The sequence below is a fragment of the Myodes glareolus genome, chromosome 25 (genome assembly GCF_982192425.1).
Source record: "Myodes glareolus chromosome 25, mMyoGla1.1, whole genome shotgun sequence".
Classification (NCBI taxonomy): Eukaryota; Metazoa; Chordata; class Mammalia; order Rodentia; family Cricetidae; genus Myodes; species Myodes glareolus.
The window spans coordinates 36358202-36375240 of NC_142050.1; the positions used below are offsets into that span (position 1 = coordinate 36358202).

Here is a 17039-nt window from a genome sequence, read left to right on the forward strand (position 1 = left end):
AGACTTAAAAACCAATTATTATTTATTTATTTTAGTTTTTTGAGATGGGGTTTTTCTATAGACTGTCCTGGAACTCGCTCTGTAGACCAGACTGGCCTCAAACTCACAGAGATCCTCCTGTCTCTGCCTCCCCAGTGCTGGTATTAAAGGTGTGCACCACCAAAGCCCGGCTAAAAGCCATCTTATAACAAAGACAAACTAGGCTCATTCCTATTTATCATTGAACCTTTGTTTCTCAAAGATTGGGCTATAGCTGTGCGGTGGTGGCCGATCTCTGTGAGTTTGAGGCCAGTCGGGTCTACAAAACGAGTTCCAGGACAGCCAGTTCTGTTACACAGAGATACCCTGTCTCAAAAACTGAAAATAAAAACAAACAAAAAATTAGACTATTAGACTATTCCCCACCTGTAACCTTAACTATGAATGGTTTTGTACTGTGTTTCAGGATTTGCAATCATGTGTTTCAAAAAGTTGTTTATAACTATCTTGCAAACTACCTTTGTTTCAAAAGGCTATATGACCATCTTTTTATGACTATCTGTTATGCCCACCTTTCAACTGTGTTTCTTTCAGGAGGTCGTTATGGCTAACTCGTTATGCTTATGTGCTTCTCCTGTAATCCCGCCTATTTTGCCCACCAAATTCCGAATTTGAAAACCCCTACCCCTGAGCTCTACAAAAAACGTGTTTTCCTCACATCTAATGCTGACCTCTCCAAGCCCGCCTTAGGGAGAGTTAGCCCGTGTATACGAATAAACTTGCTTTAATTAATTTGGCTGCGATGATTTGGGTCGTGGTCTTTTGGGATTAACAGTGTCTTTAGGAAATGTTTTGGTGTTGCTTCTGCCTCCAAACCACCCTTCGGTTCAGCGGGTACCAGCGGAACACAAAGACAAAAAGCGAGACAGCCGGTAGCTATATAATTGAACCTAGACAAAACGGAAGTGGTTCTTGAAAATTACCTTCCCAAGAAACTTGCATATCAAATATACTTCCTAATTGCAATAGAAATTCTAAGTCGCCTTTCCCTAAATTACATTCCTAAGCAGAGACACAACCACATTTTCGTCCTCAGCACAAACAAGGATCTGCTCCCTTAAGAGTACCGTCTCTTCTGGCCGTGGAAACGCACGGAACCAAGAAGCTGCGAGCACTGGTTCTCGGGCGAGCTCTTGTCATCGAAGGACCAGCCTCCTGGCAGCGTTGCCGTGGAGACGGAGCTCACTGTGTAGATGTGGCAACTGGCTGAGACACAGCCTTTGATGACTATCTGCGGCAGGGGCTCACGGGACCGACGCCAAGATGGTTAGTAGCTTTGAATAGTAAGGGGGAACTTCAAATAGGTTTTTACCCGTGCTTAGAGCCCCCAACACACTATTGGATAGAATCTAGGTGTGTCTCCAGGGGCCGATCCCTTTATCCCTCCACTGTTTCCACGGGGAATAGCGAGGGATGCAAAGAAAAATACCCCGATGCTCTCTTCCCTTCTGCTTCTTCATTTCCCGACACCAGATCTGCTTGTGAACTGGAAAAAGAGCCAGGGAAGACAGAGATGGTAGAAGCTGCGAGAATTGTTCGTCTCTTGTGGATAAGTAGATGGTTGTGGATAAATAGTTAGAAGCAGTTATTTGGCTTCCCTACAGTAGAAGGTGATGACTCTTTTAAAAAAAAAATGCGTGTTTAAAAAGAATCTGAATAGAGTTACTAGTGTTTGTTGGTAAGGATTTGACTTGTAAATCACAGAGCTCAGTTTAAAAATGACTTTTGAGTTGAACCGTCTTTGCTGTTTGTTTTACAGATGCTTTCAAGAGCCAAACCCGCTGTGGGCGGGGAATCACCACACACTGACAAAAGAAAGAAGAAAGGTAGAAAGATTCCAAAACTAGAGGATCTGCTTTCGCAAAGAGATTTCACTGGCGCTATTACCCTTTTGGAGGTAATGTCAAAGAAGGGTTAAGTCTGGTGAATATCGGTTACTGTACTATTGGGATAGTTCGGTACATTCTGGGGAATCCAAGTAAATACAGCCAGACACATATTACAGACTCCAAGTTAACTATAAATCTGATAAAACAGAAAAACTTTGGGACTGGAGAGACGGATTGACAGTTAAGAGCATTGGCTGCTCTTCTAGAGGACCTTGTTTCCCAGCACCCATATGTCTGCTAACAACTCTTGGTAACGCTAGGGGATCTAAGGCATTCTGACCTTCTTCAGCACCAGGAATACATATGGTGCATAGAAACAGATGAAGACAGAACACTTATACACTTAACACTATTTTTCTCTAGTCCCACAGATGGTGAATGTTGTAAAAATACAACATTACACAGAATGCAGTGTCAGTTCACACATTATTTGTCTTAATTTCTGAGTGATTTATAACTTCTTCCTATAATAGTATTTTGCTTATAAAAATTAAGTGATCATTGGGCCAGGTGGTGGTGGAGCAAACCTTTAATCTCAGCACTCGGGAGGCAGAGACAGGGAGGCAGAATCTCTGTGAGTTCGAGGTCAGCCTGGTCTACAGAGCGAGTTCCGGGGCATGCGCCAAGGCTACAGAGGAAACCTGTTTCAAAAAACAAAACAAAACAAAATACAAAAAAAGAAAGAAAAGAAAGAAATTAAGTGATCATACCATATTTATTTTAAAAATATCGTAAGCTCATAAAGCATTTTAACCCTGTGTGTCAGTGTCATCTTTTTTATCTTTTTTTGGAATCAATGCTGAGGATCAAATTCGGGGCCTCATGTAAGCATTCTGTCAGGGTTCTACCCCCAGCCCAGCCCCAGCGCGTAGACTTCACCTTTTAATATGCATTGGAGGTGCCAAGGATAGACCTAGGCTCCTGCGTTACCAGTTTGAATTCACTAGGTCTGCAGTTGTGCTCAGGAAGTTTCATTTTGGCTATGTAGTCTAAGAAGTCCTTCTGACATTAACTGTCCTCGGAGACTGGAGTCGGAGAAACCACGCGTGGAAAGCACAGCAGCGAAGAGTGAAATGTGCGCCAAAGGATAAAGTGTTCTGGCAGCATGGTCTGCCTGCGCTGTGCTGCAGTCTGCTGGACTGCATTTTCTACTGGTCCTTTAATGTAAATCTCTAGTTATGCATCTCTGAAACTGTCCATAGTAATTGCTCTGATTAGCTTTATGTAAGTTTCTCAGTATTCCATACCAAAAAAAAAAAATCCCATTTGTCTTACTAGTGCTTTGATACTGAGTCCAGTTGTTTGGCTTTCTTGCGTCAACTCTCATCTTTTGCAGTAGGACTTGGAAGGATCTAGCAGTGCAAGTCAGAGGACTGAATACCATATACATGACTTTTTTTTTCGTCGAGACAGAGTTTCTCTGTGTAGCACTAGCTGCCCTGGAACTTGATCTGTAGACCAGGCTGGTCTTGAACTCAGAGATCCTTGTGTTGCTGCCTCCCAGATGCTGAAATTAAAGGTGTGCACCCCCTACTCAGCTACGTGTCTATTAATTTTTTAAGAATTTATAAAATGATGTGTAGTTGTTTGTATCTGTGTGTAGGTATGTGTGCCTGAATACAGCTCCCTACAGAGGCCAGAAGAACTGGATCCCCTGGAGCTAGAGTTATATAAAGTTCGGAACTGTCTTATGAGGGTACTGGGAACTGAACTTGGGTTCTCTAGGAGAGCAGCAAATGCATAGTACACAAAATTCAAATAAAAATACCGGGGCCGACTAAAGATGAAAACAAAGCAAAATCAAAACAATACAAAACAAAAAAGCTTAGAGGAGGAGGAGGTATTTTTGGCTTATAATTTCAGGTGACAGTCCATACTGAGAGAAGGCAGGGTAGAAATTTGAAGTCAGGCCTGCTTGCAATTCTATATAGTATTACCTCTGTCCAAGGAACTCAGTTTTCAACCAAAGAAGCACTGTATTTTGTTTTTTTGCTGTTGTTATTGTTGTTGTTGTTATTGCTGTTTTGAGACAAAGTCTCTACATAGAGCAGGCTGGCCTTAAACAATAGAGCAGGCTGGTCTTGTACTCAGAGAGTTCCACCTTCTTCTGCCTCCTAAGTGCTGGAATTAAGGACATGTGCCACCACACCCAGCTGAGCATTTACCACCATGCCCAGCTCCCTACATTGTTTTGCTCAGGGTCTTTATCACAGCAATGGAAATGAAAGTAGGACACGTGGTAATTGAGAATCCATCCTTCTCAATTCTTTCCTTTGCAGTAAAACTCCTTTTTTGTTAGGTGAGGAATTCTTAAGTTTTTGTAGTGGACACAGAAGACTATCTCTGTACACCTTTAACTCATCTGGTCTGTAAACTAGCCTGATCGAGGTAATAGGATGCTTTCCGTTCGGAGCTATTAATTAATATGCATGTGTGCTAATAGGATGGATGTGTACTATTGAGTACAGTAGAAACCAGTGGTGGGAGCCTGAGCTTTGGAGGCAGACATGAACTTAAGTCTCCATTCCCACAGGGACAGAGGCTGGCAGGGCCGTCTGAGAACCATGGCTTGGCCTCTAACCTTCAGTTATTTGGCTTTAAATGTTTTTTTGTTTGTTTTTGTTTTTGTTTTTTGATACAGGATCTCTCTGTGTAGCCCTGGCTTCCCTGGAACTCACTCTGTAGACCAGGCTGGCCTCAAACTCACAGAGATCCTCATGCCTCTGTCTCCCGAATGCTAGAATTAAAGGCGTGCACCACCACTGCTCAGCTTGCTTTAAATGTTTTACATAATTCTTGAACATTATCCAGAATTATTAGATAACTCACATACTTTCTGGAATAAGGTGCTAGCAAACACAGAAAAACAAATCCAACATTATCTGAAAAAAAGGACTTCTGTGACAAGTAGGTGACAACTGACACCTGTCAGTGAAGGCGTCATTGACTGCATATGGTTCAGCTTGTATTGTTTACCATTTTACTTATTATCAGTCACTCAGAATACCTTTAAAAAATAAAAGCAAGCCAGGTGGTGGTGGCACATGCCTTTAATCCCAGCACTCAGGAGGCAAAGGCAGGCAGATCTCTGAGTTTGAGACCAGCCTGGTCTAGAGAGTAAGTTCCAGGACAGCTAGATTTGTTACACAGAGAAGTCCTGTCTCAAAAAGCCAAAACAAACAAACAAATAAATAAAAGTCAAAGCATTTACTATTAAAATATTTTTTCCTGATTTTTTTCCTGATATTTTATTGTGAAGTTCAAACGCCATGTCGGGGAGCAAGAAGATGACACTAACTTGTGGATTGGATACTGTGCTTTTCACCTGGGTGACTACAAGAGAGCTTTGGAGGTCAGTGAAGATAAAATCAAGTGGTGTCTAAAATAACATTATACGGTACATTCTCGTAGTAACAGCAGAAGGAAATAATGCAGATGGAAACAGAGGAAAAAGAAAGAAATTGGCCTATCTGCCTTCCCCAGTCCTATGTCTTTTAATTAAAACCTCACTGGCCCTTCCTAAGGTATGGATTCAGAGAGGGTGGGGACGGTAACAGCAGACATGTGTGAGGAAATGTCCTGGGCAGACTGAAGCCAGAACACTTCTGAGAGGCTTCCATTGCAGGTCCAGTGTGCGTTCTCGTTTCATACTCCAAAACTGTAAGGGTACAGGCAAGTGAGCACATTTCACAGATACTGCGATGGCAGTCAGTGGCTGTCAGCAGGTTGTTAGGGGCAACAACAGCCCATGATTTCAGTGTGCAATGAAGTCGTGTGTGGCAGATGGCAGCACACGCCGTGCTTTAAGTAGATCACTAAATAAATAAGATAAATGATCTTCTCCAACTTATTCTACTTCAATAGGAACATTTAAGGGAAAATGTCTGTGGGTAGGAGTGTTCAGAGGGTGTTCAGTGGGAAGTCAGAAGGTATCTGGAGGAGGAGGTGGGGCTCAATCAAAAGGATCAATGAGCGTGCTGTAGGGAAACCTGCTAGTTTGTAGTTTAATTTAAAAAGATAATTTGGGGCTAGAGAGATGGCTTGGAAGTTAAGAGCACTGCCTGCTCTTCCAGAGATCCTGAGTTCAATTCCCATGGTGGCTCACAGCCATCTGTAATGAGATCTGGTGCCCTCTTCTGGCCTGCAGGGATACACACATAAATCTTTCTTTTTTTTTTTTTTTTTAAAAAAAAAGATAACCTGGGCGGTGGTGGCACACGCCTTTAATCCCAGCACTTGGGAGGCAGAGGCAGGAGGATCTCTGTGAGTTTTAAGCCAGCCTGGTCTACAGAGTGAGTTCCAAGACAGCCAGGGCTGTTACACAGAGAAACCCTGTCTCAACCCCCCATTTTTTTAAACAATAAAGAGACAGATATTTACAGATATATAATATATAAACTAAAATGCTTGTATAAAACCTACAAAACAAAGAACATGTGTTGCATTCCAATATAATGTCTGAGTATTTAATACATTTGTTAGTATTATTTTTGTATAATGGAAGTTATTATTATGAAATAGTTTAAATTAAACTCCAAGAAATAACTTTATAAAAAGGAGAAAGACTCTCCCTATATGGTCTGGCATGTGAGTCTGTATCTTACTTGCCCTTCACTTTTACATGTGTGCTAGAGACCAGTATTGGCATGAGCCTGGACTCAGGGCCCTCAAATGCCAGATGGGCGTTTTGCCATTGAGTATTTCTTATTTCTTTAAATTTTTTTTATTTATTTACTTTATTTTATGGGTGTATTTTGCTTGCATGCGTGTATGTGAACCACGTACATGCTTGGAACCTGCAGAGTCCAGAAGAGGGCGTTGGATCTTCTGGAACTGGAATTACATACAGCTGATTTTAAGCCATCTTGTGGGTTCTGGGAATCAACCTGGGTCCTCTGCAAGAGCAGCCAGTTCTCTTAGCCTTCTCTCCAGAAGCCCCATCTGTATGTCTTTTTAAGTTAGCAAAAAGATTTCAGTTGTTTTAAATTCTGAAGGTTTCTAAGATATATTAACAATGAGGAGGAAACAAAGAATAAGTTCTATATACAAGAGCCCTGCTGGGTGGAAGCACACGTAAGCCTAACCTCTTCTGGCAGGGGACAGGGGAGGTGATGTGGATCCCCAAAGTGTCAGCTGCGCTCTCTGTGAGAGCTCCTCCTTCACTGTAGAAAGTGGACAGTTGCTTTACTGTCAAGCGAGGCCGTCACCTGCTGTCTGTTTCAGGAATATGAAAACGCAACGAAAGAGGAAAACTGCAACCCGGAAGTGTGGGTAAACTTGGCCTGCACCTACTTTTTTCTTGGGATGTATAAACAAGCAGAAACTGCTGGGTTTAAAGGTAAAACGGGCTTTTTATATTCATTTTTGCCATAATATCTCTGTCCATTGTTACATCTCCCACTCTTTCTATGGTCAGGGTTTGCCGTGTATCTGCATTTATTTTTGGTTCTAAAGCGTGTGTCTTATAGATATTTCAATTTACACCTGAAGCTTTGTTTTATTTTTAATTCCAATCTGACAATCTCTGTTTTGCTTTTTTTTTTCTGGGTGCTGGAGGATTAGCCCAGACTGGCCCAATGCTTGTTGGCCAAATCTTCTACCACAGAACTAAAAACCTCAACCCCAACACTAGATCTGAGAGCTATTCAGAACACCTCAAGTAGTGGATTTGATCAGTTCTGTCTTTAAAGAGAGTTAGTTACCTTATCCTCACCCTTTGTCCCTTGTCCCAACACGAGAGACAAGCAGACAAGAGAAGAAAGGGGCAAGGTGTCTTACAAGGCCCCACAGGTGGACTTGAGATGAGGGTGTGTTTAGGAGTCTCAGGTCAAGCTGCTGGGCTGTGGGGTTTATTGCTCACAGTGAGAGGCTGGAGAAGCCGGCCTAAAGATCCTCACCTTAAGAGTCCAGCACGTTTCGCTTTTACCTTAGAAACCTGTCAGAGTAATCTCAGAAAAACTGTATTCAGACTTGCAAGTAAGAGGGAGGGGCACAGAAGGAAAAAAAAGGATAATAAGAACACAAATCAAATGGAATATAAGGAAATATAGAGAAAGTGTGCAAGGGAATATTGATTAACATGCTCTTAAGAAGGTGGCGGTGGTGGCACAAGCCTTTAATCCCAGCACTCAGGAGGCAGAAGCAGGCAGATCTCTGTGAGTTTGAGGCCAGCCTGGTCTACAGGAGCTAGTTCCAGGACAAGCCCAAAGCTACAGAGAAACCCTGTCTCGGGGGAAAAAAAAAAGCCTGGAACTTGGAAGGTTCCAGCCTCTTTTCCTGGATGCCTGTTTAAGGGCGGCACTTATCTGTGGTAGAAGGTCCCTGGAGTAGAGAGGACTGCTATCTAGGAAAACTTGATCATGTAACTCCAGAGTGTAATTCTGGGAAAGGAGGGATTGAGAAAGAACACTGGGGTGAGCAGAAAACTGTGGGTGGCTGCATGTGTGCTCTGAGGTGACACGCAGTGTGTGGGTCAGTGTGGACAGCACAGAGGTGGGCTGCACTGTGTGACTGTGTGAAGCCGTGTGCTGTGGGACACACAGCAGCATCGGGGAGAAGTAGAGAACAGAACCTTAGGACAAGCCTCCTCTGGCTCTCCTGTGGCGGCTGCTCCTGCAGGTGGGTCAGACTGTTTATTCTAGCAAACACATGCAGCTAGAGAAGGATTTGTGGCGGCCCACCTGAGCCTCATCTTATTCCAGCAAGGGACTAACTTTTATAGACTATTGATTTAGTTTTTATTTTTATGTGAGTGCTTTGCTTGAATGGGCTCTTGGTGGCCAGAAGAGAGCCCAAGATCTCCTGAAACAGGAATCTGTAAACTTGTAAATGCTTGGAACTGAACCTGGATCCTCTGTAAGAGCAGCAAGTGCTCTTAACCTCTGAGCCATCTCTTCTATTGCTGTGGGATAATACTCTTGTATCCTATAAAGATTTGTCACTAATATTGGTTTAATAAAACGTTGATTAACCAGTAGTCAGGCAGCAAGTATAGGCTGGGCTAACAGACTAGGAGAATTCTGGAAAGAGGAAAGGCTCAGTCTGCAGTTGCTACCCAGATGCAGAGGATGCAAGATGAAAATGCTACACTGTGCGGGACCACTGGCAGTAGCACCAGGATTTGTCTCTCCTGCCTGTACTGGCATTTTGGAACCCATTCTCTTTGGATGGATACCTTGCACAGCCTAGATATAGTAGGGAGGGCCTTGGTCCTTCCTTAAAGCAATGTGCCTTACCCTCTCTGAGGAGTGGATGGGATGGGAGGAGGTGAGGGAGTGGGAACTGGGATTGGTATGTAAAATGAAAAAAGATAGTTTGTTTTCTTTTAAAAAAAAAAAGAAAATAAAAAAAGAAAATGTTGCATTGAGAAAGAGTACCAAGTCATATGACTAAAAATAGATAAGAATTATGGGTTAATTTAAGTTGTAAGAACTAGTTAATAATAAGCCTGAGCTAATAAACCTAACAGGTTATAATTAATATAAGCCTCTGTATGTTTCTTTGAGACTGAACAGTTGCGGGACTAGGTGGGACAGAATCTTCTGTCTACAAACTATGGGATTCTTTACCAAGCAACATGGTTCTTTTTTTTTTTTTTTTTTTCTTTTTCAGCTCCAAAAAGCCGGCTCCAAAACCGCCTGTTGTTCCATCTGGCTCACAAGGTATTCATATTCTCATTTCACACTGCTTGTTTTAAAATCATTTTCCTTTTTCTTCCTTTGCCAACAGTGATGGAAAATATTTAATAGACATTTCTGTTAATGTTACTAAATTGTCTTACAGAAAGTTAATCAAGTCATAGACAAGTAGCATAAAAATATATTCAGTTCATTTAAAATTTTCACAATATAATTTTTGTTATTATTATCTTACAGTGTTAAGAATTAAACTCAGGGCCAGAATGTGGTGGCACACACCTTTAATTCCAGCACTTGGGAGGCACAGGCAGGCAGATCTCTCTAATTGTGAGGCCAGCCTGGTCTACAAAGTGAGTTCTAGGATGTTCAGAGCTGTTATACAGAGAAACCCTGTCTCAAAAAATCAAAAACAACAACAAAAAGAATTAAACCCGGGGTCTTGTGCATGTTAGGCAAATGCTCTGCCACTGAGCTATATCCATTGCCCTTGGCTTTTTGAGACAACGTCTTGCAATGTTGTACAGGCTGGCCTGAAACTTGCTGCAAAGCTCAACATGACCTCAAACATGTAAGCCTGCTGCCTTAGCCTCCCAGCTGCTGGGGTTAAAGACATGCACCACCACACCCGGATCAAGAGCTGCGTCTGACTGCTTGTTTCTATTTGTCCCAAACACCAGAATTCTGTCTTCTCTCCTTTCTTGTATTCGTCTTGTATTGATTTTTAAAAATTCCATATTTATCCTCTGTTAGCTTGCTATTATGCATATTTTATAGTACCTTAGCAGTTACTATAGCATATGTCATTTACATTATTGAAGTTCTTTTGGTTGTTGAGGGTTTTCTTTTGTTTTTGTTTGTGTTTTTCAGTACAAGGTTTCTCTGTGTAGCCCTGACTGTCCTGGAACTCATTTTGTAGATCAGGTTGGCCTCAAACTCTAGATCTACCTGTCTCTGCTTCCTGAGTGCTGGGATTAAAGGTGTGTGCCACCACCACCCAGCCTATATTATTTTTTGAGAAACTTTTTTTCCTTTTTCTTTTCTTTTTCTTTCTTTTTTTTTTTTTTTGGACAGGATTTCTCTGTAGCTTTGGAGCCTGTCTCATTTTGGAGAGAAAATTTCTTATTAATCTTCCTATAGCCATGTCTACTCATTTATTAAATCCATCTACTTAGTTCTTTTTTATTGATACTTATTGAGCTCTACATTTCTCTCTGCTCCCATTCCTGCCTCTCACTTCCCCCTTTCAACCCTCCCCCAAGGTCCCCATGCTCCCAATTTACTCAGGAGATCTTGTCTTTTTCTACTTTCTATTTCCCATGTAGGTTAGGTCTATGTATGTCTCTCTTAGTGTCCTCATTGTTGTCTAAGTTCTCTGGGATTGTGGTTTGTAGGCTGGCTTTCTTTGCTTTATGTTGAAAAACCACCTATGAGTGAGTATGTGTGATAATTGTCTTTCTGGGTCTGGGTTACCTCACTCAAAATAATGTTTTCTAGCTCTATCCGTTTTCCTGGAAAATCCAAGCTGTTGTTATTTTTTTCTGCTATGTAGTACTCCATTGTGTAAATGTATCACATTTTCCTTATCCATTCTTTGATTGAGGGGTATTTAGGTTGTTTCCAGGTTCTGACTATGATAAGCAAAGCTGCTATAAACATAGTTGAGCGCATGTCCTTGTGGCATGATTGAGCATCTTTTGGATATATACCCAAAAGTGATATTACTGGGTCTTGAGGAAGGTTTTTTCCTAATTTTCTGAGAAATTGCCACACTGACATCCAAAGGGGTTGTACCAGCTTGCATTCCCACCAGCAATATAGGAGTGTTCCCTTTTCCCCACAACCTCTCCAGCATAAGTTGTTATCAGTGTTTTGATCTTGGTCATTCTTACAGGTGTTAGATGGAATCTCAAAGTTGTTTTGATTTGCATTTCTCTGATGACTAAGGATGTTGAACATTTCCATTTTAGATTCCTCTGTTGAGAGTTCTCTGTTTAGGTCTGTACTCCATTTTTTTTTTATTGGATTATGTGTTCTTTTGGTGTCCAATTTCTTGAGTTCTTTATATATTTTGGAGATGAGACCTCTGTCTGATGTGGGGTTAGTGAAGATCTTTTCCCATTCTGTAGGCTGTTGTTTTGTCTTGTTGACCATGTTCTTTGCTTTACAGAAGCTTTTCAGTTTCAGGAGGTCCCGTTTATTAATTGTTTCTCTCAGTGTCTGCTGCTGGGGTTCTATTTAGGAAGTGGTTCCCTGTGCCAATGCTTTCAAGTATACTTCCCACTTTCTCTTCTGTGACGTTCAGTATGACTGGCCTTATATTGAGGTCTTTGATCCATTTGGACTTGAGATTTGTACATGGTGATAGATATGGGTTTATTTTCATTTTTCTACATGTTGATATCCAGTTATGCCAGCACCACTTGTTAAATATGCTTTCTTTTTTCCTTTTGATATTTTTTGCTTCTTTATCAAAGATCAGGTGTTCAAAGATGTGTGGATTGATATCTGAGTCTTCTATTTGGTTCCATTGGTCCTCCTGTCTGTTCTTATGCCAGTACCAGGCTGTTTTCAGTACTGTAGCTCTGTAGTAGAGTTTGAAGTCAGGGATTGTGATGCCTCCAGAAGTTCTTTTATTGTATAGGATTGTTTTGGCTATCCTGGGTTATTGTTCTCTTGAGGTGTTTGAAGAATTTTGCTGGGTTTGATGGTCATTGTATTAAATATATAGATTGCTTTTGGTAAGGTTGCCATTTTTATTATGTTAATTCTGCCTACCCAAGAGAATGGGAGATCTTTCCACTTTTTGGTGTCTTCTTCAATTTCTTTCTTCAAAGATTTAAAGTTCTTGTCATATAAGTCTTCCACTTGTTTGGTTAGAGTTACTCTGAGAAATTTTATGCTATTTGTGGCTATTGTGAAGGGTGTTGATTCTCTGATTTCTTTCTCAGCCCTTTTATCATCTGTTTACAGGAGGGCTACTGATTTTTTTTTAGTTAATCTTGTATCCTGCTACATTGCTGAAGGTGTTTATGAGTTTAGAAGTTCCTTGGTAGAATTTTTGGGATCACTTATGTAAAATACCATATCATTAGCAAACATCTACTTAGTTCTTAATTTTGGTTGTTATAGAGCATTTATTTGGCATGCATGAAGCCCAGACTTTGTTCTCCAGTATCACATAAGCACGTGTGTCTACAAATTTCCATACATACAATACATACCTGTAGTATATCTGTGATCAAACTGTAAATCCATTTCAGAATTTGTTTATTTACATTTTTTGCTTTTTTCAGACAGGGTTTCTGTGTAGCACTGGCTGCCCTGAAACTTGATCGTTAGACCAGGTTGGCCTTGGACTCACAGAGGTCCACCTGCCTCTGCCTCCTGAGTGCTGAGATTAAAGATGTGCGACACCACTGCCTGGCCAGGATGTAATTTTTTTTTTGAGACAAAGTTGGGTTTATTAACTGCAGAAACAAAGGATCCAGTGTCCTCTTTTATCCTCCATGGCACTGGATGCACATACATATATTCTGGGTAACACCTATACACTTAAAATTAAGATATATAAATCTGTTTTAAAAATAAAGAGATTTGAATCACCAGGAAGGAGTGAAGAATAGTCTGTATCAAGAGTTACATACAAAATGTATCAGTTTGATCCTATGTATAAACAAAGGCAGTTGTTATTTAATAAAATAACCATAAAAGATGATTTCTGATATCCTGAAACAACAACCACATTTGGTAACTGAAGAGACAATAAAAACAGAAAATTAAATATTGTGCTCATGAAGTTACATGATGACAAATACATTTTGATTACATACTTTTCACCAAAGAAAAAGATATACAACCAGGCAGTGGTGGCACACGCCTTTAATCCCCGCACTTAGAAGGTAGAAGCAGGCAGATCTATGTGAGTTTGAGGCCAGCCTGATCTATAAGAGCTAGTTCAGGGACAGGCTCCAAAGCTACAGGGAAACCCTGTCTTGAAAAACCAAAGAATGGGAAAGAATTGTTAAGGGGTGAGGGCAAAGAAATGTGTAAATAAAAATAAAAATAAAAAATAAAAAAAGAAGAAAATAGAAATAAAGGCAGAAATATAATGAAGAGAAATAAGTAGGGTGTTGATATCAAGTAATAAATTGTAACCATAATTTAGGACCTTTCCACTGCCATCTCTGTCTCCAGAGATGACTCACATCCTTCCCTACAACAGGACCAAAAAGACAGGAGCTAGGAGAAGGAGGAAGTAGAGACACAGAGGCCAGAGAGGACTTGAGGCCTCCATCACTGAGATCCTCTCTCACATGAGTGTGACTCTGTGCATGTCTTTTCTCACCATTGTAGTTTAATGATGAGAAGAAATTGATGAACTTTCATCAGAATCTTCAGGATATTAAAGAAGACCAGCTTAGTTTGGCCTCAATCCACTACATGCGATCCCATTACCAAGAAGCTATTGATATATACAAACGGATACTGCTGGATAACAGGTCTGTGCTCTTTCCTGCCCCCTTGAAATCTCTGCTATTTTATTAGTTTCTTTTGTGTCTAATTTGGTTAAGGACCTAGTACCACCACGTATTCAAGGCTCTTTCCTTGCTAATCTGACGAGGTTAAAAACTCCTTGGATATTATTCACATCAGACTGTCTCCATCCTTTTTCTTTTGTTGTTTTCATTTTTAATTTTACTATTTTATGTGTATGTGTGTTTTGCCTGCAAGTATGTACACCAAATGTGTGTCTGGTATCTGTGGAGGCGTTACACGTGACTGTGAGCTACCATGTGGGTGCTGAGAACTGAATTTGGGTTCTCTGGGAGAGAAGCCCGTGCTCTTAACCATTGGGCCTTCTCGCCAGTCCCTTGTTTTTTTCAAGACAGATTCTTACTTTGTAGCTGTCCTGGACCGCTTGTGTAGGCCAGGTTGCCCTTGAGCCATGCTTGGCTCTACCTTTTTTCACTACCATTCCTTCTTTGTAATGAGCCTGTTTTGACATTTTTCCCTCCCAATTTTCCAGAGAATTTATATACTGACATATTTACTGATAACTTTGTGTGTGTTTATATAAAATGAGTATGGTTTTACATAAATTGAGTGTTTTTTCACCCTCTCATAAGAATCAGTTTCTACCCATTGGAAATCATAATGCCATTTTTGAAAAATTATGGCCTTGGAGGAGGAAAAATTATAACAAATATAAGGATTCATATATATATATGTCAATGCCATATAGAAATCTGTTACTTTGTATGCTATATTTTAAAATTAATAATAATTTATAAAATAGTAACAAAAGAATACATTATTTAAGGCTAGACATGACAGCATACTACTGTAATCCTGTTAGACTACTAGCATGCTAGGCAAGATTGCCTACTAGGGCAATAGTGGTTTAAATGTTAGGGGGCAACCACCTGCTTTCTGATTGAATTTGAGGCCTGTTCCTTAGGGGGAATTCATTTCTAGTACTATAAAGCTGGTTAAAAGCCCATTACTAGGGTCTGGAGAGATGGCTCAGCAGTTATGATAACTGGCATATTTACTTCCTGAGTTCAACTCCCAACACCCACATGGTAGCTTAAAACTGTCTGTGATGAGATCTGGTGCTTTCTTCTGACCTGCAGTCATACATGCAGGCAGAACACTAAATATATAATTCATAAATAAATAAATACATCTTAAAATAAAAACTCATTACTATAAAAGTCATTGGCCCTAGTAGAGAAGCTACTGCTGTTTTTCTAAAGGGACATGATGCACCTCTTTTGCCTTTTGAATGTTTATGTTTATACCCATAGATTAAGTGCTACTGTCAGCTTCGCTAAAAAACTCCTTGTAGTGGGGGGCATAAACTATAGATACTCGTAGCAAGTCAAAAAAGTTTTCTCTAAGTGAAACATCTTTATCACTCCCTCAAAGGCTCAGAGAGCATTAAGGAAGAGAGAGTGGAAAGAATATAAGAAGAAAGAGTGGTAGTTGAAGAACGCTGCCTTCTGGGCATTCTTGAATACCTAGCACAGTGATTCTCTGCACAATATTGGGCCATTTATCATTCCAGGTTAGAACAGGGGGTGCTCACAAAACCCTGCCCTTCTCTGAGGACTTATAGACAGTTAATAGTTGCTGGGGAAGAGGGGCTTATGAGACTTCACCTGTGGAGACAGAAGTAGTTACTAGTGCTGGCAGGAGAGGGGGACATTTTCTACAGTAGTTATGTGTAGGCAGAAGTTTCTGTCCCACCAGCAGCTCCCAAATGAACACACTTAGGCATATATTAATTATAAATGCTTGGACAATAGCTCAGGCTTGTTACTAGTTAACTCTTACATTTAAATTAACTCATATTTCTTACCTACACTTTGCCATGAGGTTTGGTACCTTTTCTCAGTACGGCATGCCCATCATGCTTCTCTCTGTCTCCGCTGGTGACTTCCAGACTCCATCCTTCTTCCTCCCAGCATTCTCAGTTTAGCTCTCCCATCTAACCTTGTCCTGTTCAGCTATTGGCCAGTCAGCTTCTTTATTAAACTGGTCTCAGCAACATATATTTGCTCAGTGTAAAGGAATATTCTACAGCTATGTACATGCTGGAAGGCATGCTCCTATAAATAACCCCTTACCCTTGCCTCTTTAAGTAACCCTAATTAAACTCATTGGCTCACACACACATATGAAGACATATAAAAGGGAGACTGGTAGAAAAGAGGAAGGGAGGAGTAGGAGTGGGAAGGGCATAAGAGAGTATAAAGGGGGCATGAATAGCTCAAAATACATTATCTGTATATTTGAAAATGACACAAACCAGTTAGCATGTATAATACATGCTAATAAAAACTTTTATAAAAGAGAAATATATCAAATGTATTTGAAAGACACTCAAATATTATAAATCAAAAAGAAAAAAAATACACTAATTATATCTTCCTTTCTTCCTTCCAGTGCAGATCCTTGCCCTGTTTTTTGCCTTGTTGTTCATTTGAGTTTTGCAGTTAGACATTTAATATAGGACAATAGTTGGATTCTACTTTTCCTTAAATGTTACTAGAATCGGTGTGATGGGTTTTCTATCTATAAAAGTATCTGATTCAAACTGAATGTGTATACTTAGTATATGAATGTTAACTAACAAACTTCTTTTAACATACCTATTTGTTTTCCTTCCTAAAAAAATTATAAAGCTTTAGGAAGTAGATTTTCTGAAGTATTTATATAATAGACGTTTAGTCCCTCATGAGAATTGTGTCTCTGTATCTTTCCAAATCAGATGTGTTGTTGGATAAGCAGTTTCTTTTGTTTTGTAAGCATGTTGCATCTTCTGTCCCTTCCATTCCTACCTTATTATTATCATGTTACTTCTGTATGTAGAAGATGTACCCAGTTGTTGTATGAACTTTAATTGATAAAGTGATGTTAGTTAGTAGTCTAGATCAAAATTGGAAAAGAGTCAAATGAATATGTTATTAAT

General features: G+C 40.2%; 1 protein-coding gene across 1 annotated transcript in view; it reads left to right on the forward strand.

The window, feature by feature from the left end:
* The first annotated feature begins 1160 nt into the window (after nucleotides 1-1160).
* Ift56 (intraflagellar transport 56) overlaps nucleotides 1161-17039 on the forward strand; it is a 50026-nt gene continuing 34147 nt past the window's right edge. Inside the window, exons 1-6 of the mRNA XM_085683834.2 lie at nucleotides 1161-1305; nucleotides 1799-1936; nucleotides 5188-5280; nucleotides 7152-7266; nucleotides 9540-9589; nucleotides 13919-14064. Coding sequence (XP_085539960.1) covers nucleotides 1303-1305; nucleotides 1799-1936; nucleotides 5188-5280; nucleotides 7152-7266; nucleotides 9540-9589; nucleotides 13919-14064 — 545 coding nt within the window. The 5' untranslated portion in view covers nucleotides 1161-1302. The remainder of the gene's footprint in view (nucleotides 1306-1798; nucleotides 1937-5187; nucleotides 5281-7151; nucleotides 7267-9539; nucleotides 9590-13918; nucleotides 14065-17039) is intronic.